The 27,975-nt window shown below is 39.5% G+C and overlaps 1 protein-coding gene and 1 long non-coding RNA gene across 13 annotated transcripts in view; one reads left to right on the forward strand and one right to left on the reverse strand.

Moving 5' to 3' along the window:
• Nucleotides 1-27,975, forward strand: part of LOC309666315 — a 667,877-nt gene that overhangs the window by 595,144 nt on the left and 44,758 nt on the right. The window lies entirely within an intron of this gene.
• SUGCT (succinyl-CoA:glutarate-CoA transferase) overlaps nucleotides 1-27,975 on the reverse strand; it is a 789,655-nt gene that overhangs the window by 403,837 nt on the left and 357,843 nt on the right. The window contains exon 13 of one of the 12 annotated variants that reach the window (XM_082473562.1): nucleotides 27,015-27,867. The exons of the other annotated variants lie outside the window; for them this stretch is intronic. Within the exon in view, the coding sequence (XP_082329688.1) occupies nucleotides 27,808-27,867 (60 nt within the window). The 3' untranslated portion in view covers nucleotides 27,015-27,807. Of the gene's footprint in view, nucleotides 1-27,014; nucleotides 27,868-27,975 lie in introns of those variants that run through there. 12 annotated transcript variants of the gene reach the window in all.

Below are 27,975 nucleotides of genomic sequence, written 5' to 3' on the forward strand. Positions count from 1 at the left end.
GACAATCTAAAGACTTACCCGCAAACTTCCAAAATTTCTCCCAACTCCCCCTCAACTACCGACCACTCTTCTACCTTGTTGAAGTATCAGACATACTGAAAAAAAGTGCTTAATGAGATAAGGATGGATGTAATGAGGGGAGAAAAAAATCTTGAACATTAATTCCCATGACTGGGTTTGAATTTGAGATTCAACCACTCAGTAAACTCAAGATGTGCACTCACTGCGTTTCAGTTTCTGTATCTATACATAGAGTAGGACAACTTAACTTCCCAGGACTGCTGTGAGGATTTAATGGGATGATATCTACAGGAGCAACTCCTACGGTTATTTGTAATACTAGGTGTTCAATCAATGTCAGTTAATTGAAAGTAAAAACCGATTCATCCATGATCTGTGGGGAAAGTGAACTAATAGGACCTTCTTCAAGATGACATGCATGTTCAGAAACGTAATTAGGAATAAAAGTTAAAGGGGTTTTAAGTTATTTAGAAGTTTGTCCTATAAAGAATTCCATTTTTCTATATTATGGAAATGGAGATAAAGAGATATAAATGAATGAATGAATGAATAAATAAATAAATATAACACAATGTAAAGCGCGCTCATAGCCACACACACACGAACAGTTGCTAGGGTACACAGAAAGGACAAGCTGCGGGGGGTGAGGGGAGGTGACTGGCCGGGGAAGGGTCTACTTGGCACAGAGACGTGCAGAGGACTTGAGCCTTGGTTATAAGTGTGAGTTCATCAGACAGATGTGGTGAGAGGAGGGGGCTGGGGGGAGAGCAGTGAGCGTACCACACAGAAATCGCGTGTTCATATAACGTATGATTTCAGAATTATATAATTTCATAAATTCACCATGAGAAACAAGAAGAAGGAAACATCACAGGTGGATAAGACAAGCCCATTTATTACGTATAAGTTTAAGTGGAAGAAAACAGGTGAAGGAAGACATAGGGGTGAAGCTCTCAGATCACGTGGTCCAGGGGGAAGAGCGCCAGGAGCTCAGTGGCCTGGCTCAAGCCGAGCCCTGCGAGCCAGCACCTGTGTGACCTGCGGTAAACCTCTGCAAACGCTGCGCCTCAGGGTTCTCATCTCCGAAAGCTGAGAGCTGGCTCAGCGGGTCATTAAAGTATCTGTCACCTCTATAAACCCTAGGACACAATGAAAATTGAAGCCCCATTTTTACATACCTATTAATAAAAACAGATCAGTAAAGCATTTAGCTCTTATTAAAAAAAAACTGCTGGGGCTTCCCTGGTGGCGCAGTGGTTGAGACTCTGCCTGCCAATGCAGGGGACACGGGTTCGAGCCCTGGTCTGGGAAGATCCCACATGCCGCGGAGCAACTGGGCCCGTGAGCCACAACTACTGAGCCTGCGCGTCTGGAGCCTGTGCTCCGCAACAAGAGAGGCCACGACAGTGAGAGGCCCGCGCACTGCGATGAAGAGTGGCCCCCGCTTGCCGCAACTAGAGAAAGCCCTCGCACAGAAACGAAAACCCAACACAGCCATAAATAAATAAATAAATAAATAATTAAAAATGAATATCTGCTTATAAAAAAAAAACTGCTGTTTTGAAAACTCACTTCACAGTACAAAAAAAAATTACATACACATAAAGTTTATGTATGTATGTGTGTGTCACGGCTTACTACTTAGGGGGAAAACAGACTGGATTAAGTCACACCTGGTTAAGGTGGAAGGGGTGGGAGACAAGGGAAGGAAAAGGAATTTGAAATGTCTGCAGACCTCATTAGTGCCCTGATACCAAATGATTCAAGGACATCTTTGGCTTTGATTCAAACAGTTATTCTGTTCCAAGTAACATGACGACAATCTAAAGATCCACAGCTGGACTCTGGAAAATCTTGTCTGATTTTTTCTGTAATAAAAGTAACAAATTTGCTGTATAGGTTGTAGGACACAGGACCATTTCAGAAAGAATCCTGTCAAAGCCCGGGGCTCAGAGGACCTGCTTTACGCAATTTTGGTAAAAGATGTGATTTGTTTTTAAGTTGCTCTGGTATTAAGAAAGGCTGAGCAAGCAGTCTGGAGAGGTCACAGCTCAAGTTAAAACAAAAAGTGACCATTTGTGCTCACACGTTGTGATGGGACGCATTTTGGTTACTCTAATCTTCCTCAGTCCCGGGGTTTCTCAGACCACTCTCCAAACAACACAGGACAGACCTCTTCATCAAGATGAATCACTTACCCACATGGCTTATATCCTGTCTCCTCTTGTTTCACAGAAGTTTGATGCCACAACGGATGCTACCAATGACACCACTTGATTTCGAGATAAGGGGACATGCCAGATCTTTCTCAGACACAACCTTTATTCTTCATTAATCACAGCATCACTGAAATCTAAAGCCAGCGGGGACCTCACACATCATCAATTTAGCCACTTATTCTTAAGGAAGAGTTAATAATTTAAATACCACAGTAATATGATGAGATTAAAATCATACTTTCTTCCAGAAGTGTTAAGCGTTTTTCCCAGATGCCTTTTTCCCCTGCTGCTCTTTAAACTAAAGATAATCCCCATTAAGTTTGGGCACAGATTAATTCAGTAAATAATGTCCACTACTTCCTCAGGATTGTTGTAACACAAATGTACCTGTGATCCTTACAAGGCCTTCTACTCCCCCTCATCTTTCCTTCCTTGATCCCCACAAAACTCTCCAGAATCTTCTGACCACGGATGAATGAACCCCAAGCCATTTGAGAGCCAGTGATCCCCCAATATTTCTAGGAATAAATTTACTTATTTTCAAATATAGACTATAAACCTGATGGATTTTTCATTGGGGAGACAAAAGAAATATTTTCGCTGCTGCCCAACCAATAAATGTTCTATAGCCCCCCACACACACACCCTGGATTTTTAGAGGCAATTTTCTATGTGAAAATTTGCATGCACAGTGTAAACTTTCGGGAGCTTTCCTCCTGGAAAGCCGATTTCTCATACACCTTCCAACAAACACTGACCACATCCCGACCAAAGCTTGAGTACTGTGTAATGCTAAGCAGACCTGGGCCTGCAGGAAATAAGATGCCACATTCAGGACAGCTGTCAGCACTTGTGCAGCGCCCGGGCTTCCACACATCCCTCCCCTGCAATTAGCCAGAAGTGAGGTTTGGAGGTGAGCAGACAGCTTCTGATCCCCAAAACAAGGGAGAAAGTCACTGGATTGCTGTTTTGCAAATACTTTGCTGAGGTTGACCACTGGCTGAAACTACTTCATTTCTATGTAAGTGTTGCTTACTAACCCGTTTCTCCTGAGACATCTGAAGATCATCTTACACATTCCTACATAATCCCAGAGAATTCTAGAATACCACAAATTCACGCCTTATTTTTCAGAAACTGGTGCCTGACAAAAGCTTTTCTGAAGACCAAAAAGCATCTAGATGATGAATCCTGATGCGTTTATTAGCAAAGGCTCAAGTCCAGATTCAAGCCAATGGATTTTATTCATTTATGCATTCACTCAATGAGCATCTTCTTGATCATCTAATTTGCTCAAAATACTGTGGCAAATGCTGAAGTTGATATGAAAATAGAAGAAACAGCTTCTCCCCTCAAAGAGTTAATAGTTGTGTGTCCATGTACAACTGTGCACTCCTGTGTGCAGAAAGTTTAGTCTAGAATTTTGGGATAGGAAAATAATTACATGCATTTCCAAACTGCAGAAATCATTAGACATGGAACACAAAACTCTAATTTTCACTTGAGCTCCCATTTTCTCACAATGCATTTTGTAGTCAGATGAAGAAAAATGTAATAGAATAGATGATTTATAGTTAAATATTGATCTTCATTTAGACAGTGATCCTCAACACTTCAACTGTTTAGTTTCTCTTAAGTCAATATTAATGCATTGGGGGTGTTATTATTTGAAGAAGTAGTTAACACTTCCAGATAATTAAAATGTGGTAAGCTTAACTACGGAAAACACAACAAATGCAATTAATTTTTAAAGATCTTTTATAAAACCATTATAGATTGAATTACCAACTGAAAGGGCACTGACATGGTGTTTTGGTCATTAACCAGCTTTTATACAGGAGGAAACTGAGGTCTAGAAGGAAAGCGGTCCATTTATAAAAGCATATAGATTTTGCCCAGAGGAAACTGTTTATGTTCCAAATTCATGGCTTTTTTACTCTCACTTTTAGACACAATCCTAATTAGTCTGGTTATGTGATTCTTCAACCCAAGAGAAAGCAAATTAGAAAGAAAAGAAGATCAAGTCACCAGAATCAGATGCAATAACTGCTGCAAAGTCAAAGAATGAACAGCAGTGAAGGAAGAAGTAAGAGGAAATGACGTCAGAACATCACAAAATAAAGACATCACACACATCACAAAATGTACAGCAGCCTGGTGACATTAAATTAAGGACAATAGCCCTATGCACATTAAGAACCCCTCAAGTTTAACTGCATTTCAGTCTATCACTTGCGCTCTCTCGTTCCATTCTCCTCCTCCCTCACCAAGGTCTAACCACACTCTTCTTCAGTTCTGCAAACTTGCCAAGGTCTTTCCCACCTGAGGGCTTTGCTCACGCTGTTCTCTCTGCTTGGAACTCTTTTCTCCCCATCATTCACATCCTCTTTCTTGAAGACTCAGTTTATACAATAACTGTCACTGGATGGGCACTTAGCAAATATGTGTTGAATAAATTAATGAAAGAATAAATATCTATTATGTTAACCCTGTGTCCTTCAGGAAAAGCTATCTTTAGTATATTCTAGCTAAAAAGCAAAGAGTGAAATATATACAGTATGCCCACCAAAAATGTTTACAATGAATCAGTCTCAAGAATAAAAGCAGTAGCAACTCCAGGTAACTAGAAAAGTTCTATTTTCTGAAATGTAATATAATCACCACTGAGCCACTATTCCAATGCAGTCATTTCTCTTGAAACCTACACTTTCCTTACTATGCAAGCAAGATTTGATGACAGTGTAGTGATGCAGCCTTCATTTTTATGGAAGCAGGCTACACATCATTAACTCTGGATACCATACTTCATATACTGGGGGGAGAAAAACTGCATAAATTTCTGCCTATTAATTTTTCCAAATAATTAAATGAAAAACAATGTTAACTTTATGATTTAGGGATTAAAGGTTTAATAAGATTAAAAGTTTTCTGATGCCATTTTCTGTTCCGAATAGACCACAGGTCAAAGGGATCAGACGGTTTGATTGTTTTTTATAACGTAACTCTCAACTATGAGTGAATTAACCCAAAGTTCATTTTTTTATGATCCTTCCACATTCAGAGAATTGAGATCTTACAGAAGAAATTCAAACCCACATTTGTATCCTCTCAATGATTTGTCAGTCCAAGTTGCTCAGTTCACAAGTCTAAGGAAGATTCCTTTCTGCCCTAGCTGTGCCAATTCAACCCAGAATGGGAAACATTGAGTTCTGACACCCTTAAGAGCTACCAAGATTTTGTGATGGAAATGAAGCTGACAGTTCTGTCAGGGATGTGAGAATCAGAATCAGATCCAGCTCATTCCTGCAGAGATGTGCTGGCTCTAAGGACCTGAAGATAAAAAAAGCAAGTTTGGTGGGTAAAATGAGCAGATACAAGCCAAAGACACGGGAAGAGATATTGAACAAAAGGGTGATTTTTCACACGTTACTGATTGGGTGAACGGTGACTTTGCCGAAGGTCCTGCAGCCACTGGAAGAAAAGGAAGGTCAGGGTGTCTCCTTAGATTCTGCTGCTCCTTTCAAGCTAAACTTCCTGCCCCCTCAATCTCATCTCCCTTATTTGGTGTGTCAGGTAATGGAGTTACATGTCCCTGGTAGTATACATGTCCTACGATGAGGCTTTTCATGATCCAAAGTCCCATTCCTCCCATAAATTAAATTCCTGATGTTTTAAAAGTCATCTTGGGCCAATACATATATTCCCTGCAATCTCTTAAACAACCTTCAAGGTAGACGCTATTATTTATGTTTTGCAGATGAGAAAAATGGAGAATCAAAGAGAAAAGTTAACTTACCCAAGATCACACAACTAGTAAAAGTAGGAGAGCCAGGATTTAAACCCACATTCTTCAGAACTACACTACTCTCGTGCCTTCTACTGTTACTGATAGAATTCCCTCACTGAGAAATTTAAGTGTTTTCTGCTAAAGGAAGACATATTCCTTTTATAAAATGTCAATTAAAGAAAATCTCCACATATGTATGTAAAACACTTCTGTAAGCTTGACATCCATAAATAATAACTTGAGAAAATGCCCTGGGTTTCCCAAGAGCCTTACCATGTCTACAATGCCATTGCCCAGCCCATGTCTGAACATGCCATGTCTCATGCTGATGCCCTGCAAAGGCAACATTGCTGGCCTGCAAAGGTGACATTGCCAGCAATGGCGGCATTGAAGCAGCCAACCTCTTGAAGCTGAGAAGCAAATTCTCTTTAAAAGGGTTTTTGAGGCAACTGCTAGAACAGATTTTTATTTTCTTTAAGTTTTGTTCAAGAAAGACCTTTAAGGTAAGGAGAGACTCCTTTACAAAAAAGCGTTACAGATTTCTAGTTTTGGGTTTTGCATTTGCTTTTGTCCCTGGCCTGGAGGTAGGTGAGTGTGTGTGTGTGTGTGTGTGTATGTGTAAGACTGATAAGATAAATAAATATATTTACTGATAGATAAATAGTCTTACACATATACTTATTGTGTACCCAGTTGATTAATTTAAAAATGGAGAAATGTGGTCCAACATCACAAAACAGCCATTTGACTAACTTTCCACTGAGTTGAAATACTAGTTTGTCCATTATACCCAGAGAGACGTGATCTTTCTCCCTGGCGAAATAAAAGAAATACAGATTTTACGGTCTTGCCTCACCACGTAGCCTCTCTCAGAGGCTGTGTCATCATTTGCAATGCGGAAATCTCTAAAACCCCAACTTCAGAAAGTTACATCGAGGCTCAAATGAAATCATTTGTGTGAAGATCTTTTGTAAATGACAAAGTCCAATAAGCCCTCATATTAGCCAGTGTCTTATCTAACTCAAAACCTACCTTTTTATACTATCATAAGAGATTCCTCTCAGCAAAAGTCTCTGTACCTTCAAAAGGGTGTGGTGTTGCTGAATTTGACATTTCTTTTGATATTTTACATTTGGGAATATCTTTTTTCCCCAGGAGTTACCACGATTCTGATCTGAAGACACAAATAATTTGGAGAAGCCTACTTGCAGGTGTGGTGGCTTCTATGCTCCTGCACAAGGGTGAGAAGCTACTTTACAGTGTATTAGAATGTTGGCCAAAGGAAGAAGAGAGGGTGAGAATGACTTTGAAAGCAAGACAGACTTAAACTGGATTGATGTCCCCTGAATCACTTCCTTCAAGGCTCTCACGTTAAGATCAGTTGGACAAATGGTCTAATGACCAGGAGGAGGAAGTATGATGTCCATATTTAAATGCCCAGAGTGCAGGAGGAAAACCCTATTCATGTTGCATTAATATTTTCAGTAACTTTTCAGATAGCATCTAGGCCTATAATGATTACAGTGTGGTTAGGAAATGAACAGTAATGAACAGTGTTGAATCATTTCATCTTCTAAGAAAAACATCAAGAACAAAGTCTAATGATTATCCCTAGCAAGTAAAATATTGCAGACCACAAAATAGTTTGCCATTCTAATCCATTTCAGGCATAAACAAACACATACTTGCATGTACACACACATACCCCTACACGGAAACCATCGTCAAAAGCTGAAAGAGTTAATTTAGGCCTTGGAGACAACCGGCTTTAAGCACTGGTTCAAAAGCTCTTAAATAGCAGAAAAATCAATACACTTTTATCAGACTTCAGTGTTTATAGAAGCAATACAAAACAGGATTTTGTTAAATGTATATATTATGCCAGATCAAACTGTAAGTTAAAACATCTGTGTCCAAGTTAATCTCAGATACAGCATGGAGATTATTTGAATTGTGTGTTTCCTTTTGTGACCTTTTTAGATGTGGCTTTTGGGGGGTACAGATGGGGAATAATTTTCTTAAGCTTTTAGTTGCCTGCAACAGTGCCAACAGTTGAACATAACAGCAATACTTTTTTAAGTTACCCAGATGAATAACAAAAAAAGAAAGAAAACCCCTTTAGTAATTTCAAAATAGTGTTGTATAGGGAATCTTAAAAAATAAGTTATAGACACATAAATATAGGTATGTGCATCTAAGATTGCTATAGGCTATCCATGACATAAAATTTTCAATTAAAACCACTTTTATGAGCAATAATCACATTCTGAAAAGGCATACACAACTTGCTAGTGGATTATACTACTTCCCTGATGAAACAAACCTTGAAACATACGCAAATAGAATGTACTTAGTTTAACGTGCACCAATGTTTTTAACACAATAAAGTCTATGGAAAATGTCTTATACTAAAGTCCTTAGTTCTTGTTTGGAGGAGACAAGAAAACAAGAACTGAAGTTGATGGAAGCTTTCTTTTCTTAGATCTGTTTTTAAGGGATCAGACATCTGTAAATCAAATCCATTTTGACTGAAACAATAAATTTGATTCAATTCTGAAATTTCATTTCAAAAGTGTAAGAGAGATATGCATGGGACCCCTCAAGGTTAATGACAAGCCTGGTCTCTGAAATATGTCAGGAACACATTAGCACCATGTAAAAATAACAGCAGAGCCAAACCAAAGTCACAATGGCCAAATATCCCGAAAACAGGACTCTAGGACAGGAACTTGCAGATCTAATATTAGTTGTATCTTCTGTAAGTAACTAAGACTTCTTATGATTAAATTCCCTTAATAAGTATTTTTGGTATAGTAATGTTATTCCTTCTTTGTTTAGTTGGACAAAAGACATGAACCCAAGATTAAGAAGATTGGATTGTAGATGCTCTAAGTGAAGCAGAGTCATTCGACAATCTACAAATATTGATTAAATATATATTATGCCCAGGCTCTGTTTTAGGTGCTAATAATATAATGAACAAAATAAAATACCTGACTTTATGGAGTTTATATTTATATTCTAGCGGAGAGAAAGGCCACACTCAGTATATATATAATGCCAGGTGATGATGAGTGCTATGAAAAAAGATGAAGAAAAGGGAACAGAGAATAAAGGAGTAGTATTACCATGTCAGGTAAAGCCTTTCTGTTAAGGTGACGTTTGAGCAGAGCCCCGAATAAAACGAGGGAATAAGCCCCATGGATGTCTATAGAAACAAGTATTCCATACAGACAGAACAGCAAATACAAGATTCCTAAACATGAGCTTGCTTAGTTTGCTTGAGGAACATCAAGCAGGTCAGTGGGGCTGGAGCAGAGTGACAAAGCTGGACAGAGGTAGGAAATAAGGTGAGAGAAGTAACTTGGGCAAGATGGTGTTCAACCTTGGAAACCCCGCTGATTGTGATGGAAAGCCATCGGAGGATCTGAGCAGAGAAGGGGTGTGATGATCGTGGTATGCAAAGACTAGCACAGGCCACATCAGCTTCTACCTAAAGCAGAACTATGAAATCCTCAGCACAATACGTAAACAGTGCCTAGCATATAACAGATGATCAATAAACATTTGTTGAATGAAAGAAAAAAATGAACCAATATAAGATATAATGGTGACAGCCTATGCCCCAATAAAAACATATTCACCATTTGACCTTTATTCCTTTAATCAAAACCACGTTCCCAAGCCTGCACTCCAGAGCCCACGAGCCACAACTACTGAAGTCTGTGCGCCTAGAGCCCATGCTCCGCAACAAGAGAAGCCACTGCAATGAGAAGCCCGCGCACCGCAACGAAGAGTAGCCCCCACTCACCTCAACTAGAGAAAGCCCGCACACAGCAACGAAGACCCAATGCAGCCAAAAAAATAAAATAAAATAAAAACTTTTAAAAATGTGGTAACCCTATTATCTGTATCAATTCTCTAACTCAGGGCTAGCAAACTGCAGTCCTGACATCAAATGCAGCTGCTGCCTGTTTTTGTAAATAAAGTTTTATTGGAACCCAGCCACACCCATTTGTTTTGTATTGTCTATAGATGCTTTTGTTTTACTACAGCAGAGTTAAGTTGCAACAGAATAACTGAAACAGAGACTGTACAGCCTGCAAAGCCTAAAATATTTACAATCTGGCTGAGCCTTTACAGAAGAAGTTTGCTGACCACTCCCTCCCTCCAATCTAATTTGCAGAAGTACTATGTATGTGTCCAACTACCTCTTCTTCCACCTTTATCTTGGCTTGGTTAGGTTTTTAATTGTCATGGTATGAGTTTTCAAACCAATGAGTCCATATTAAATTATTAAAGGTTTAGGAATACACCACAGTTTTGTTTTGTTTTGCATTTTGCTTTATTTAGCCTCAGTTGCAAGGTGGTATCTTCAAGGTGCTGATAAGACACGAGAGACAGTAGGTAACTGCAGCCTAGTGGAAATAGTTCTGATTTGGGGAATAATCTGGAAAAGTCTATGCAGTGTACCCAGATTCCTACTATGAATTTCTGAGGATGGATACCACCAAGCTTATCTCTTCAGCATCCTGGAGAGAGCACTTTCTAATTCGCTCTAAATACCTGCCAGCAGCTGTCCACAACCCTGCTTCTCGGATCATGTTCTAAAGTAACTGTCAGTTCCTTAATTATCGAAATTGATTCCATGCTTCCACTTGGAATGTAGAAAGCCACAAGAGGTCCTTACCCTCATAATGAGAAAATCCAAAAAATTTACAATGATTTTTTCTTGAGCACATCTTAGAGCTGAACTAGCAAGGCAACCAGATGAACCAATTTCCAAAGAATTGACAAGCCCTTCCAAGGAGAAATGGGTCATAGAAACTATTTCTCCTTTGGCAGAGCATAGGAGGAAGGGGTGACGGCCATAAAAGCAGCTAGGAAGAAAACAGCTAAAATTTTAACAAATCCTTCAAGTCCAAGGACAGGATGGAAGCCACAGATAAGGACCCGAGGCTGGAGAGAGCCCTTCCAGTGGCACGTGCATGCAATTGGTATCAGCTGCCAGTAGGGGGCAAGCATTAAACCCCGCTCACTTCCCTGGACCCTTCTCTCATAGGAGGTAAAAGCCTTAAGCTCCCAAGAGAGCGGCAGGAAATGCTTGGGCTACCAAAGGCCAAGATGCATACTTCCAATATATTCCACTCTAACCTCAAATTCAGCATGTCCAAACCAGAACTCATTTTCTTTCTCTCAAACCTCTACTACATTCCCTAACAACAAACAGTGCTGCCACCCACCCAGTTAGCGCACCACAAACTGTGGAATTCATCAGGACTCCTCTGCGGCCTTCATTCCTTACAGTGAACTTGGTTCTTCTTCCTAAATATCTCTCAGACCTAAAAAGGACAGCCTTTTAATTCCCACTGTTAGGATTTAGTTCCAACTCTCACAATCCTCTCCAAGCCTGTTAAAACAGCTTCTTATCCAATATTGGTATCTTCAGTTTCCTCAGCTTCTGCTCATACAACATTGATCAATTTCTGCTCCTTCTTGAAATTTTTTAGTTTCTCCATATTGTACAAGATGAAGTCCAAACTCCTCAGCATGGCAGAAAACACAGGGCCCATCCTGAACGCCCCGTCCAGCCACACTGAATGAATCACCATCACACCAACATCCTGCACCCTTTACACCTCAGTGCTTTACATGGGTCACTTGCTCATCCTAGAATGTTCCTTCCTGCCTTTCCTACTTGGTAACCTTGCATTCACCTTTTAAGCTGAAGCGTCTACTCCTCTGTGCAATCTTCCCTGTGCTTCCCTGTGGGTGAGCACACCTCCCCCAGCCCTGGTGTGCTACCTGTTATTTCCCCGGCTAAGTTATGATGCTCTCAGAGCAGAACAGTTGATGCCGCTGTGTCTTACTCCTGTCAGTAACTTCAGCTCCTTGCACAATTCCTGGCACAGAGCAGATGTTCAGTATGTGGGCTGACTACATTTTAAGCCAAAAGTGAAGACAGAGACATGACAACTCTTTCCACGTCTCACTTTCTTGCCTTTTTCTTTTTTTTTAAAGGATTAGATTGATTGATTGATTGATTGATTTTTGGCTGCGTTGGGTCTTTGTTGCTGCACACGGGCTTTCTCTAGTTGCGGCGAGCGGGGCTACTCTTCGTTGCGGTGCGCGGGCTTCTCATTGCAGTGGCTTCTCTTGTTGCGGGGCACGGGTTCTAGGTGCGCGGGCTTCAGAAGTTGTGGCACACGGGCTCAGCAGTTGTGGCTCGTGGGCTCTAGAGTGCAGGCTCAATAGTTGTGGCACACGGGCTTAGTTGCTCCGCGGCACGTGGGATCTTCCCGGACCAGGGCTTGAACCCGTGTCCTCTGCATTGGCAGGCGGATTCTTAACCACTGCACCACCAGGGAAGTCCCTCACTTTCAATAAATGATTAACTGTTAATGATTAGTACTACCAATGAGAGGGAACTCAGTTCTCCATATCAAATGAAATATATTCTTCTGTTTCTACTTAGACCTTCTGAAGGAGGTTTAAGGAAAAGGGAGCTGAACTTTCTCATTCCATTTAGAGAAGAGAAAACCCTAATAAAGGCTATTATAGATGGTTTTTGCCACCCCAGCCTTTGGTAAAATGGATGTGCTTCATCATGGTGGCACGGCATTGCTAGAGTTCTGTAGCAAGCTGCTTTTACTTACTTGGGCAAAAAGGCTTGTATCTAGGTCTTACCCATTTGTGAGTAATTTCTGCAGGATACATGTTCAGTGACAGTATTTCTGAGTCCAAATACCGGCAATGCTTTAAAGAAAGGACAATGTGGTGATAATCACCATTTAATTTCAAGTGTTGCATATTTGTTTCAACAAATTTCAAAACATTTCCCAAGGGATTTTAAAGAAAGTCACCAAGTATGTTTAATAAACAACATATGGAATGCTAATTTTGTTGTGATGCTATACTATACTCTAATACAGTAAGAAACAGATTTTTCGTAAAATCAGCAGATTTGCAAACACTAATTAAGAAACACTGAAAACTATCAAGGTCAATTTAAAAATCCATTTGAAAACAAATATTACTTGTCTTGTTAGCTCTAGTAATTTCCCACTAGGGATTCACTGCACATCAACAAACTTCCACTGTGCAAGTTTTTCAATGAAGGTAAATAAATAAAGGTTTACTTTCAACTGTCAATAAAAAGCCAGCCAGTGAGGTTTGGAGGGTTGGGTGGAAATAACCAATTTGCCTCTATCAGTATAATCTCTAATCAGGAATCTAAGATCCTTGGGGTATAGGATTTCCACTTAACTTAAGATACATCACTCCTAAGAGACTTTCCACGAGTTCTGTGCCTGCCATAGGGGAGTATGCTCTGATACTGTTAACTGTGTGTGTGAGAATGATTCTCTGCCTTGTGTGAAAAGAGAAAGGAACGCTAAGAAACCACTTTTACAAGTTACACTTCAATGCTGCCTTTTTCCCTGTGGCCATTCCTTTTTCTGTCTCTCTGTCCATGGACCATGTCATTGTTTGTAAGGTTCTCCACCCAAAAAGTGGGAGGAATGTACATATAAGTATACATATATGTATGCATGCATGTATCGTGTGTGTGTGTGTGTGTGTGTGTGTGTGTGTCACTTTCCAAATGCTCAGATTTTAACCAGAGGGTATTGACTAAGCATTCACATGGTCAACCTAGGTATATGTACCACTCATCTCTTGTCAGACTTAACTCCACACACAAGGGATGGACAGATGTATTACATTTACACTCTCCAAGAACAGATCCACCAGTAACATCAACCTGCTTTAAACAGTATAATTTATAACACACCACCCTTTCACCTAAGAACCCTAGACCAACAACAGAAGAAAAGCTGATGTGAATCCAAGTAGCAAATATAATATGACATATCCAAAGGCCAAAACTTTTTGGATTAGTTTGACATATTATTGTTCCGTCTCTTTTATACCTTGTCTTGCTTCAGAAAAGATTTAAAGTAGTTTTGTGTGAAATAAATGTGAGACTGGCTGAAGTTTGGAAAGTTGTTAAATGGACTTTGGCCTTTTGTTCCCATTATATTCCTTTTGATGAAATTTGACGTAAAATAACGTACATTTGAATGAGTCAGTCCTCTGTCCCACAGACCCCCAACTCTGTCTAAATGAAGATCAAAAAGTCTTAAGATAAAGATGTAAAAGTATGAGAGGCAAAGGCAAAAATATGTCAGCATAAATGTTACGGAGGTTTGTCAAATGTCATCTGATTTCCTTGAGTAACAACACCTCACAAACAAACGCACCTTCTCTTTTTCTTCCTTCTTTCATTTCACGTCACTGTTTATGATAAAATGAGGAGAATCTGAGGCTATGGGCTGGGAAGGACCATCTTAACCAATGAATGATTGAATTTATTCTCGTGTGATTTAATTTATTCTTACCTCTAGGGCTTTTGCCTATAGATACAGAGAGCACAGCAACTAAGACACAGACATTGGAAATTTTAAAACACTATTTATCGCTGAGTCTAAAACACTCAAATACCATAGTACAGTGATTGCCAAATCTGAATTAGAGTTTGTGGGGTTTTTAAAAGTTACTCTTCAGGGGAACATTTCAGCTCTATGGAGAGGTGTGATACATAAGAAGATGGAGTATCTGGCTGGAGACCAATTTGCCTATGAGCCCAAACCAAGTGGACTCATATGGATAGCTTTTTATAAAATCATAAACGGTAAAGCTGAAGAAAACTCTAGGCTCGGACTGTTTTATGGCATCAGTAATTAAACCGGACTCACTGCACTCATGGGGTTACTGCAAATTCTGACTAAACCTAAAGAATTTTCAAATAATCTAACTATTCCTTTATTTATTCATGTTTATCCACAGTGTTCTTTTGTTTCTCTGATTTTAATTGGATGTTTAAAACTTTACAGCTCTTCACAAACTTTGTTTAAATTCTCACAGACAACTTACATGTACTTCTTTTGTGCGAGAGAAAAGAAATATTAGTGAGACAGATATCAACGTCCCAGAGGTAGAAGAGCAATAACAAAATGAAAGACCAGAATTAATGCATTCTTTTTTACTCTGGTATAATATATATAACATAAAATTTACCATTTTAACCATTTTTAAGTATACAACTGCATTAAGTGCATTCGCCATGTTGTACAAACATCACCACTATTTATTTCCGAAACTTTTTTAATCATTCTAAATAGAAACTCTGTACCCATTAAACAGTAACTCTTTGACCATGAAACAATAACTCCCCACTTTCCTTCCCCTCCTAACCTCTACTCTACTTTCTGTCTCTATGAATTTGCCTATTCTAGGTACCTCATAAATGGAATCATACAATATTTATACTTTGGTGTCTGACATTTCACTTAGCATAATGTTTTCAAAGTTCATTCACATTGTAGCATGTTTCAGAATCTCATTCCTTTTTATGGCTGAATAATATTCTATCATATACAACATTTTGTTCATACGTTCATCTGTTGATGGACACGGGTTGTTTCCACCTTTTGGCTATCATGAATAATGCTGCTATGCTCATTGGTGTGCAAATATCTGAGTGCTTGCTTTCAAGTCTTTGGGATATATAACTAGGAGTGGAATTACTGGATCATATGGTAATTCTATGTTTGGTTTTTTGAAAAAACTGCTATACTGTTTCCACAGCAGCTGCACCATTTTACATTCCCACTTAGCATGAGGGTCCCAATTTCTCCACATGTTCACCAACATTTGTTACTTTCTATTTTGTTTGTTTACAATAGTCATCCTAATGGGTGTGCAGTGGTATCTCATTGTGGTTCTGATTTACATTTCTCTAATGACTAATAATGTTGAGCACGTTTTCATCTGTTTATAGACCATTTGTGTATCTTCTTCAGAGAAATGTCTATTCAAGTCCTTTTTTGAATTGGGTTGTTTCTTTGTTGTTGAGTTGCAGGTGTTCTTTATATATTCTGGATGTCAATCCTTATCAAATATATGATTTTCAAATCAGCATTTACTCTGTGCCAGGAAATATTTTAAGTGCTTTACAAATATTGATATATCGAATCCTCATAACAACCCAGTGAAGTACCATGTTAACTCCATTTTATGGATAGAGAAACTGAAGCACAAAAAGGTTGAAGCCCAAGGTCTCACAGCCAGGAACTGGTAGAATTGGGACTTACACTCCAACAGTCTGGCTCCAGGGTCCAGGCTCCTAACTACGACACTGTACATCTTTTCAAGCACTCATTCATTCAACAAGCACTTACACAACACCTTCCAAGCGATTTATTAAGGAAGTGCTCCAAGGAGAAACCCTCTAAGGGAATAAGAACAGCAGGATGCAGAAGGGGAAGAAGCCAAACAAGGGTTTGATTCCAGGCGAGGCCCCTGCCTCAGCCTGATGCTGTGAGTGCTGTGGCGCTTCCAAGGCAAGGGAGCTGAGCTTTCATACTGTTGCATCAGTCACTTAGCTATAGGTCACTCTGCTAGGGATGTAGACTCCCAGACAATTCCAGCTCTCCACACGTCTGAGTGAAGCGGCTCTAGCAGTTCAAGTTTAGTCCTCTGAAGAACGTTACAAGTTCAAGTTGGTAGGGACAAAGTGTGCAGAAGGTGGAGGATGGGTACACAGAAGTGGTCAAGTGGATCCAAAGGGATCTGGGTAGAGAACCAACTGAACCTTCTGTTTGTAAGGCACTGTACTGTACTGAGCATGTGAAGAAGCAAGATAAATGAGACTAATACGCTTGCCTTCAAAGAGTTTATATGTTGGTAGCAAAGCCAAGACGTGCACCCTTTACACAGAATTGATGGCAGTAAGTACTATAAGAGGGCAAACAAATTGCTAAGAAATTGGAGAGAAGAGACCATACAACAACTGTTTTATGCCCTGGCTGAGGGAATGATAAAAGATCACTGAAGAGGTAGCCTTCGACCTGTGTGTTACAAATGGCAAGATCTGGGGAAAGCCTTCAACATCTATCACACTACATGTGCAGCCACACGGAGGTATGAAGGGACAGACAGTGCTCAGCAACACTGTACTTCCAAACAGAATGCATTCCCAAAAAGGTGTCAGAAATGCAAAATCTCAGGCCCCACCCCAGACCTACTTTATCGGACATTCAGGGATGGGGTCCAGCAGTCTGTTTCAACAAGACCAGCAGGCGACTCTGATGCACACTCCCATTGGAGAGACACTGTTGTCCCACCCCCTGGACTACAGCCCGGGGAAAGCGCACCTGAGCTGCGCGTGCACCAGGCCACCTGTGACCCTGCTGCCTGCCCAAACCGCACCCTCCCACTGCCTCTCTGGAGTGAGTAACAGCAGGGCCTGAAAGTGGACTCGACGAAGGGACAGCCCCGCCAAAGAGCAGCCTTCTGTGACCCACAGGCTTAAGGCCCAGGTGGTTCAGAGTTCCATGAGGCCCACTGAGAAAAAACATTACAGAGAGGAACAATTTCATTGATCAGAGGGGAGAGTGTGGACCACCATGAGGGCCATCTTCCCCATCCGTCTCCTGGAAGTTCTAGAAGTTCTTGCTCTTCCCCCTTCCTTGAGGACTGGGCCAGCTCCAGGGGCTCACAAATACCCACCTTACTCCAGAAGATGACAGGCTAATGGTTTATGCCAGCAGAGGATGAGGACAGACAGCGCCACTAAAGTCTGAAATCACGTACCAAACGCCATTTAGGAGACCAGGTCATTCCTACAGATGTGAGGAAGTGATTCATTCGAAGAGACCACGAATATGTAATACGTAAAATTATACGTTATGAAAGAATAGCATAGTTTAGTGGGACAGGACATACAGAAAGGAGTCATGGAAATATGATTCGGGAGGACAGGCATCCTAGGTCAAGGTGAGGAACCATTGGTCCTGGGAGTGAAACGAACAGAGACTGAGCTTTAGGTAAGTGTCCTGGAAGAAGGGAAATCTCTTAGGAGGCTCAGAAGCAGAACTATGGAAAGGTAGAAAAATATACGAGAAACTGACAAATATTTGGCTAAAGAAAGATAGGGGACAGTTTTCTGCAGACTGCAGTTATCAATAAATATGATAAACCTCTTCTACTGAAATCTGATTTTTTTTTTTTTTTGGCTGAAACAGAAAATTTATCCTTACCCTCAAAACAATGGTCAATGAAATCATCCACCCAGCAAAACACAGTACAGAGAAGCTGTAGCCATGCATATGCTGATTAACTCCCATATTTATCACAGAAGAGTTCTAAAACATGGACAAGCTAAATGATTCCAGGTGTCAGTAAGACAAATACATGCAATCACACTTTTAGCTTAAACCTACAAATACACTCATTCCCGCACAAAGTTGGCAGGTTATAAATCAACAAAATGCTACTTGACATGCCACTAAACTCTCCAGATCTGTTGTTAGGATAGGTTTAGAGAAACCATTCCCCCTCAGAGTTAGACATGGCTCATCATAAAAAAGTTAACAACTGCACAGTTTTTATAATTTAACAATAATAGCGAATATTTATTGAGTGCTTACTATGTGCCAGGCCCTATGCTCTTTACGTGCTTTACATCATTTATTGCTGAGGCACAGAGAATTAATTGAAATGTCCAAGGTTACACAGCTTTTACACAGGAGAGTCAGAATTCAAATCCACATCTGCTGACTCCAGAGCCAGAGTTCAAAATACTAAGCAATGTCTCTTTACACGTGATCTCTTTTCATTTAATCTTCCTAAAAATGCTTTACAGTAGTCATTATCACCATTCTACAGGTGAGGAAGATGAGACCCAAAGAAGTTAAGTGTCAAGTTCAACAAGAGTCCACCAGGAAGATCTAACCAGAGTTATCTATTCCCAGGGCATGCTCCTCTGTTACCTGAGTAACAGGAGTTACTCTGACTGGGGGCATCCTCAGTATTCCTAAAACATACCAATATTTTCTGAGAAAGAAGTAGAACATTTGAAATACAGCATAGCTGAGAGCACTGAAGATGGAAGTGCAGACACACACACACACACACACACACACGCACGCACACATAATGTGGCAGCTTAGTAAAGGTAATAGTGGTGTGGGAAGAGTCTACACTCTAGCTTTCTGCCATCATTAATGTAAATATATATTTGTATAAATATATACAGCTATCTATCTATATAGATATAAGTAAGTATATAGATACCTGTTTTCAGAAAGAACTGAGTAATCACGTGGACTAGTTGTGATTTCTGAAAACCCATGGAGGAATTATTATCTGTTATTATAAAACATAACCATCCTGATAAAGAAAACATTAAGCATTTACAATGGCTTTAAACAAGCGCTGCGTCATTCAGCCTTGGCTTTCCTGGTCTTATTCTATATGATGCAACATCTCAGAGACAACATCAATCTAGAGAAGAATCATATAAATTTTGCTAACTAAATAAAGGCCTTTTGTGCTATCTGCACGTTATTTTTCTAAAAGAATCATTCCTCATAGTTAATTCCTAGTTATTCCCTAACTTGAGGCCATTCCCTCGATCCGTATCTCCCTTTCTTTAAGGCACCAATATTCATTTTGAAGAGAAGCATAACATGACAATAAACACTGCAAGGTATTCTTTAAAATCTGGACTACAAGCCCAAAGGTATTACCCATCCAATTACTTCCATAAACTATTGTTGCCATTATGAACATTGTTTGTCAATATTGTTTTAAACAAAACGCATTCCGAAAGTAAATTATCTCTGCTCCCAACACAAACAGAGATAATTCATCCCCACTCTTCAGGAGGAAAGCCAGAACCATCTCAAACCCTGAATACGGAATGACAGATGTGAGCGCAGGCGGGTACAAAGTCTGCAATCACAGCCACAGCTTCATATAAACAGAAATCAGTATTTCCCAACTCCTGTGATTAGGTCAGGAAATCTCAAATCCCTGAACCAATTGATTAATACGACTATGATGGGTTCAGGAAACAAAGCAAGGGGGGCGGTTGGATGAGGCTGTGCAACAGAGGCTGTACTTAAGCATAATTTGCCCTTTTCCTTCCGTGCCTTCGGGGAAAGTGTGATGGAAGACGTTACCCAGATAGCAGCCTCTGTGTCCGGGGGCAAAGTTCTAGGTTATCATTTATGTATCCTTCTTGGACTTTGATCTGACAAAGAAAATGAGTGGAGCAAGCCGGGCAAACCCACAACGCCTGGTAATCGTGACGGATGAACACAGGGTTGAACAGTTCCATCTGGCCTGGCAGGCCGGCACCAGGCCCCGCGTGATCTATGCGCAGCGTGAGCCCAGGTGTAGGGACCAGGCTCCAGGCTCACCGCGTGCAGGCCTGGCCGTTAACCCATGTGAGCATTGGGGAACTTATGAGAAAGCATGCAACATGAACGTCAGTCAGGAAATGGTTACAAATTAGAAAAAGAAAGAGGAATCCTGGGCAAAGGGGCCTCTTATGCCACAGTAATAAAAGTAACTTCCTCTTTTCCCTAATTTCAGAACCACAGAGTAGAATTCTCTCCATATGAAATTCCTTACAAGTCACATGCTGCACTAAACCACTGCCTGTCCCCTTCAATGTACTCACAGGATAGTCACATAGAAACAGATGTTCTGGCTTTGCTATCATGCTGTGAAGGGAAAGTGTCCCTGTGACATGGGAAACGGTGACCTATGACCTCTCCAGAACAATTCTCAAGCACCTCAAAGATGCTTTTGGCCTCTAGACAATCTGCATCCTGAATGTTTGATAAAGCTCTCCAAGATCCTGTAGCTCAAGTTTAATGACTCTGATAAAGTATGTACGTGAGCTGAAAGTGGCCTCTCCCAGCTGGCAAACCAGGGGTGACGCTGACCTGTGAAATAACAGTCTTTCTGCCATTGTCAGGCTGGCTGACGAGCACCACGGCAGCGCAGCAGCTTCCTGGGCTGGGTCATAAGTATTCACTCTCTTAGCTGTGTTCTCAAGATTATTTGTATGCGCCTGTATTATAGGCACTCATCCCGTCCCACTGTAGTCACCCATCTTTATGTTTGTGTCTCCAACTAGACCGTTAACTTCTTGTGGACAGAAAGTAAGTCTTCTGCTGCCTCGACTCCACAGAACCTAGCACAGACAATATCCCATTCATGTACGTTCAGTGAATGAATGAATATACTTCAGTCTGAACTGTCAGCATTTATTATGACCTAGCACAATATACATTTACTCCTCTTTCTGTCTATTTTAGATTGTATACTTCCTTGTGATTGAACGAAACCATTTTTCTGTTTACAAACCTTGTGAGAGAAAACTTAACTATGTTTTAACGTTATACGTGAGTATAGGTTGAGTATGTTTACACAGGTGATAGTATTCCTGGTAGCATTCAGCCCAGTAGTCAATTCTTTCCCTCCAAAGAGAGCGAATATTTGGAGGGAAAATAAATAGGACTTTAAATTCAGCAGAAGCTGTGGGGAATAGGAGAGCAAGAAAGTTGTAATCCATAAAAACAGAAGTGGCCCAAGAGGACAATCAGGAGGGGGTCCTAGGAGTGCCTATTAGCCAAAGAGCATGCTCGCTTGAATGCAGAGGGCCTGAGACAGCGGAGCGAGGGCCTCCAGGCAGCAAGCCACCGCAGAGACACAGGACACTGCAGCCTGATGAAATGGAGCAGGCTGCCACGGGAGGAAAAAAGCGCAGGGGAGGCAAGAAAAGGAAACAGGCCAAATGAGTACAAGAGAAAGCAAGAGGAAGGGAAATGCTCCAGTGAGACTTTCAAGCCAGATCAGGAGAGCTCTAGTAACACAGTAAATAGGTCCTGAGGAAAAAAAGGTGAAATGTAGGGCAACCTTGCAAAACATCTAGAGCACCATGCAGGACAGCAAGAGAGAGCATGAGGGTAACAGGGAACGGGAAAGGAACAACGACTCTTGTGGCTACAGTTGGGGGCCAAAGAGAAGGATGTTAGTATATGCGTATTCATCTGTAATGCTCAAATAATCACTTAGTACATTTAATGTTTTCTCCATAGCGTAAGATTACATGGTTCTCAACTGAATCTTTATTGGTTACTAGTCTCAGGGTAAGACCACTGTTAGGATATTGTTATAACAAATGCCTCAGTGTGAGGGCCACAATAGCCATCCTCTCTCCAAGCAGGAATAAACAGTTCTTGCCTGGATCTGCTTCTGCTCCTGCCTTCCTGTCCAAGAGTAGAAGAGGTGGAATGGAGCAGAATTTGTCCCCCAAAGCAAACGCAACCTCATAAAAGATAGGTATTAAGAGAAGATGAAATCCAGACTGTTAGATATCAGGAATACTTAGTACCATTAGCCACACCTACCATACAAATACTCCCTTCTTATAAAAAGAGATGCAACCAATAGCAGAAGAGAAGATGTAAGACATTGATATCCCATAAAACTACTGGAAGACCCAAAGTCAAAGATGAAATCCAGGACAGTTTAAACTCAAAGTGTCCCTTCATCAGGCAATAGAGCCACTATTATAGATAACCATTTTTTCCAGTTTTATTGAGAAATAATTGACATACATCACTGTATAGTTTAAAGTGTACGGCACGAAGGTTTGACTTACATATATTGTGAAATGATGACCACAGTAGGTTTGGTAAACATCAATCATCTCGTATAGATACAGTAAAAAGAAAATTTTTTCCTTGTGATGAGAACTGTTAGGATCTACTTTCTTGGCAACTTTCTTATATATCATTAAGCAATGTTAAACTACAGTCATCAAACTGTACATTACATCCCTAGTACTTATGTATCTTATAACTAGAAGTTTGTACCTTTAACCACCTTCCTTCAATGTGCCCCCCTCCATGCCCTGCCTCTGGTAAACGCAAATCTGATCTCTTTTCTATGAGTTTGTTGGCATTGTTTTTGTTTTCTAGGTTCCACATATAAGTGAGATCATATAGTACTTGTCTATCTCTGTCTGACATTTCACTTAGCATAATGCCTTCAAGGTCCATCCATGTTGTCACAAATGGTAGGAGTTCCTTATTTTTTATGACTGAATAATATTCAATCGTATATATATTATATATACATCTCAGAACTTCTTTATCCATTTATCCATTAATGGACACTTAGGTTGTTTCCATGTCTTAGCTATTATAAATAACGCTGCTATGAACATGGGGGTGCATATATCTTTTCAAGTTAGTATTTTTGTTTCCTTTGGATATATTCCCATAAGTAGAACTGCTGGATCGTATGGTAGTTCTATATTTTTAATTTTTTGAGGATCCTCCATACTGTTTTTCACAGTGGCTGCACCAATTTACAGTCTCACCAGCAGTGCACAAGGGTTCCCTTTTATCCATATTCATACGAGCATTTGTTATCTCTTGTCTTTTTGTTGATGGCCATTCTAACAGGTGTGAAGAGATATCTCATTGTGGTTTTAAGCTGCATTTCCCTCATGAGTAGTGATGTTGAGCATCTTTTCATGTACCTGTTGGCCATTTGTATATATTCTTTGGGAAAATGTCTATTCAGGTCCTGTGAGCATTTTTAATTGGATTATTTGGGGGGTTTTGCTATCCAGTTGTATGAGCTTTTTATTTATTTTGGATATTAACCCCTTATCAAATATATGGTTTGGAAATTTTTTTCCCATTCTGTAGGTTGTCTTTTCAATTTATGACTGTGGGTAGTCACCCTAAACTATTGTTTGTAAAGACTCTCAACTGTTCTCTCACCTCAAGTGTCTAGTCCTTGCAGTCTATCTTCTGGGACAAAGTCAGAGTAGTTATCCTAAGAGAAACCCAATTATGCCATCCCCTGCTTAAAATCCTCTCCTCATTGCCTGCAATACCTATAGAATGAATTCTGAGCTACTTAGGGTGGCACTGAACATTCCTCAGAATCAGACTGCAATCTACTTTTCCAGTTTTATCTTCTACCACTTTCCTCCTCTGTCATCCTTTTTTTTTTTTTTTACACTAAACTAGACTCTTCAACATTGCAAGAACAAATATGTATTTTCAGATGTTCACACTGCCCCTTCATCCCATCTACACACTTATAATTCACTTCCCACAACTCACACACCAAAATCCTACCTTTCAAGGTCCTGCTTAAATGTCTTTTCCTCAATGAATCTTTCCTCAGTACTTAGTCACAATAATTGTTCTTGCCTATATCTTTGAATAACATTACATTAATGGCTAATTACATCACCACAGGAAACTGACATACTAGAGAGTTGTGTGTGTCCAAACTTCTAGCTGGATGATAAACTCCTTAGGCAGAAGTACACGAATGATGATCTTTACATTTTTCTCCTAAACAAAATTTCAGCCAGGTGCTTGCATTTCTTTAACGCTTGCTCTACTTTCATACTCAATTTAAATTTAGAGATCACTCCAAGGTTTATTAGGGTATATCCTTAGTTATTACAAAAAAGTGCTCTATTTTTAGAACGCAATATTTTCTATCCATAATTCATTAATCAAGTCTATAGAAAGTCTAGATCAGACCAAATATCGAGTAAAAGCCCAAACAATAAAATGACAGTGAATGTCTTATTTACAAAGGGCCACATCCATGTCATTAATTAAATGGAACGATTTTCTCACAGAACATCATACCAGGGCAAGCACAAGAGTGCCCCAAATAATTCTGTATCTACTGTATATAACCTGGATTGTTAGCTATATGTTTACATGTAGAAATAGTGTCTCTTGGGTTTCACTGCACTTTCAAACATAACCATTGCAATAATCTACCCAAAGCGCTCAATAACATGTGTCAGTTGATAGAAGGATTGAGAACCTTACTATTTACATTTAAATTGTCTTGTGAGCTATCAAATTTTCAAAGCTGATAAAAACTATATAAGATAATTTCTTTAGGTTTTAGACTATGGAACTGAAAATAGTCTAACAATCCACAATAAATTTACTAACAACTCAAATCAATTACTATATATTTGCTTATATGTACACAAATATATAAAATACGATTCTTCCCTTCAAGAAGCTGATACCTAATTTGGAGGACTAAAATTCACACGTGAAAAAAGAAAAGAATACAAGGCAATATAAAACTGAGGTCAATGAATTAGATTTGTTTTAGAAAGGTGTAGAAATCATAGTTAGGATTAGAAGGTGAAAATGAGGCAAAAGAGTTCAGAGTTAGTAGGATAAAGAAAATTAAAATTCACCTGTAAGGATACAAAATTAATGCACAGAAATCTCTTGCATCCCTATACACTAACGATGAAAAATCTGAAAGTGAAATTAAGAAAACACTCCCATTTACCATTGCAACAAAAAGAATAAAATATCTAGGAATAAACCTACCTTAGGAGACAAAAGACCTCTATGCAGAAAATTATAAGACACTGATGAAAGAAATTAAAGATGATACAAATAGATGGAGAGATATACAATATTCTTGGATTGGAAGAATCAACATTGTGAAAATGACTCTACTACCCAAAGCAAACTACAGATTCAATGCAATCCCTATCAAACTACCACTGGCATTTTTCACAGAATTAGAACAAAAAATTTCACAATTTGTATGGAAACACAAAAGACCCCGAATAGCCAAAGCAATCTTGAGAAAGAAAAACGGAGCTGGAGGAATCAGGCAGCCTGACTTCAGACTATACTACAGAGCTACAGTAATCAAGACAATATGGTACTGGCACAAAAACAGAAATATAGATCAATGGAACAGGATAGAAAGCCCAGAAATAAACCCACGCACATATGGTCACCTTATCTTTGATAAAGGAGGCAAGAATATACAATGGAGAAAAGACAGCCTCTTCAATAAGTGGTGCTGGGAACACTGGACAGCAACATGTAAAAGAATGAAATTAGAACACTCCCCAACACCATACACAAAAATAAACTAAAAATGGATTAAAGACCTAAATGTAAGGCCAGACACTATCAAACTCTTAGAGGAATAGGCAGAACACTCTATGACATAAATCACAGCACGATCCTTTTTGACCCACCTCCTAGAGAAATGGAAATAAAAACAAAAATAAACAAATGGGACCTAATGAAACTTAAAAGCTTTTGCACAGCAAAGGAAACCATAAACAAGACGAAAAGACAACCCTCAGATTGGGAGAAAATATTTGCAAATGAAGCAACTGACAAAGGATTAATCTGCAAAATTTACAAGCAGCTCATGCAGCTCAATATCAAAAAAACAAACAACTCAATCCAAAAATGGGCAGAAGACCTAAATAGACATTTCTCCAAAGAAGATATACAGATTGCCAACAAACACATGAAATAATGCTCAACATCATTAATCACTAGAGAAATGCAAATCAAAACTACAGTGAGATATCATCTCACACCAGTCAGAATGGCCTCATCAAAAAATCTACAAACAATAAATGCTGGAGAGGGTGTGGAGAAAAGGGAACCCTCTTGCACTCTTGGTGGGAATGTAAATTAATACAGCCACTACAGAGAACAGTATGGAGGTTCCTTAAAAAACTCAAAATAGAACTACCATATGACCCAGCAATCCCACTACTGGGCATATACCCTGAGAAAACCATAATTCAAAAAGAGTCATGTACCACAATGTTCATTGCAGCTCTATTTACAATAGCCAGGACATGGAAGCAACCTAAGTGTCCATCAACAGATGAATGGATAAAGAAGATGTGGCACATATATACAATAGAATATTACTCAGCCATAAAAAGAAACGAAATTGAGTTATTTGTAGTGAGGTCGATGGACCTAGAGTCTGTCAGACAGAGTGAAGTAAGCAGAAAAAGAAAAACAAATACCATATGGTCACACATATATATGGAATCTAAAAAAAAAAAAAAAAAAAAATGGTCACCAAGAACCTAGGAGTAAGACGGGAATAAAGATGCAGAACTACTAGAGAATGGACTTGAGGATATGGGGAGGGGGAAGGGTAAGCTTGGACAACGTGAGTGAGTGGCATGGACATATATACACTACCAAATGTAAAATAGATAGCTAGTGGGAAGCAGCCACATAGCACAGGGAGATCAGCTCGGTGCTTTGTGACCACCTAGAGGGGTGGGATAGGGAGGGTGGGAGGGAGGGAGACGCCAGAGGTAAGAGATATGGGGATATACATATATGTATAACTGATTCACTATGTTATAAAGCAGAAACTAACACACCACTGTAAAGCAATTATACTCCAATAAAGATGTTAAAGAAAAAATTCACCTGTAAGAGTTTTTTCTAAAAGAATAATTACACATGTGCACAAAGTTGCATGTGCAAAGTTGAATCTCGGCATAAAATGGAAATAATCTTGGTATCCAGGGGCTGAATTACTTAACAAATTATCGGACATCCATAAAACAAACAGAGTTGACCCTTCAACAACTCGAGGGTCGGGGGCACCAGCCCACCCACAATGTAAAATCCACATATAACATTACAGTTGGCCCTCAATGCCTGAGGTTCCACGTCCACGGATTCAACTAACCACGGATTGTTTAGTACTGTAGTACATATTTATTGAAAAAAATTTACATATAAGTGGACTCGTGCGGTTCAAACTGGTGTTTTTCAAGGGTCAACTGTACTATGAAATAATTTAAAATAACCCTTTCATAGGTAGATGTGTATGTGAATGGAAAATGATGATGTATCAGAATAAGCATTATATATAACATTTTATAAAGCTGATTACACACATGAAAGCCTAAAAAGCTATAAAAGAGGTTACCTCTGATCCTTGAATTAAGGAAAATATTTATTTCCTTCTTTTGTTTATCTCTATTATCTGCATTTTTATGGTAAACATGTATTTCTTTTATAATAAGAAAAATAAACACCAAAAGGGTTTCTTAGTACCTCAGAGCAATCTGGCACTCAAAGTCAGCATTCCCTCCTCTTTCTGTGTCCAAGAGAAGATCTAAAAAGATTAAAGTCCATGAGAAAGTTCTGAAATGAATAAAATGCTCTTCTAAAAAGAAAAAAAGAAGACAGCCATTTTAACTTCTTAAGGAAGGTAAGATAGTTA

Source organism: Balaenoptera physalus (genome assembly GCF_965194825.1).
Source record: "Balaenoptera physalus genome assembly, chromosome: 8".
NCBI classification, from domain to species: domain Eukaryota; kingdom Metazoa; phylum Chordata; class Mammalia; order Artiodactyla; family Balaenopteridae; genus Balaenoptera; species Balaenoptera physalus.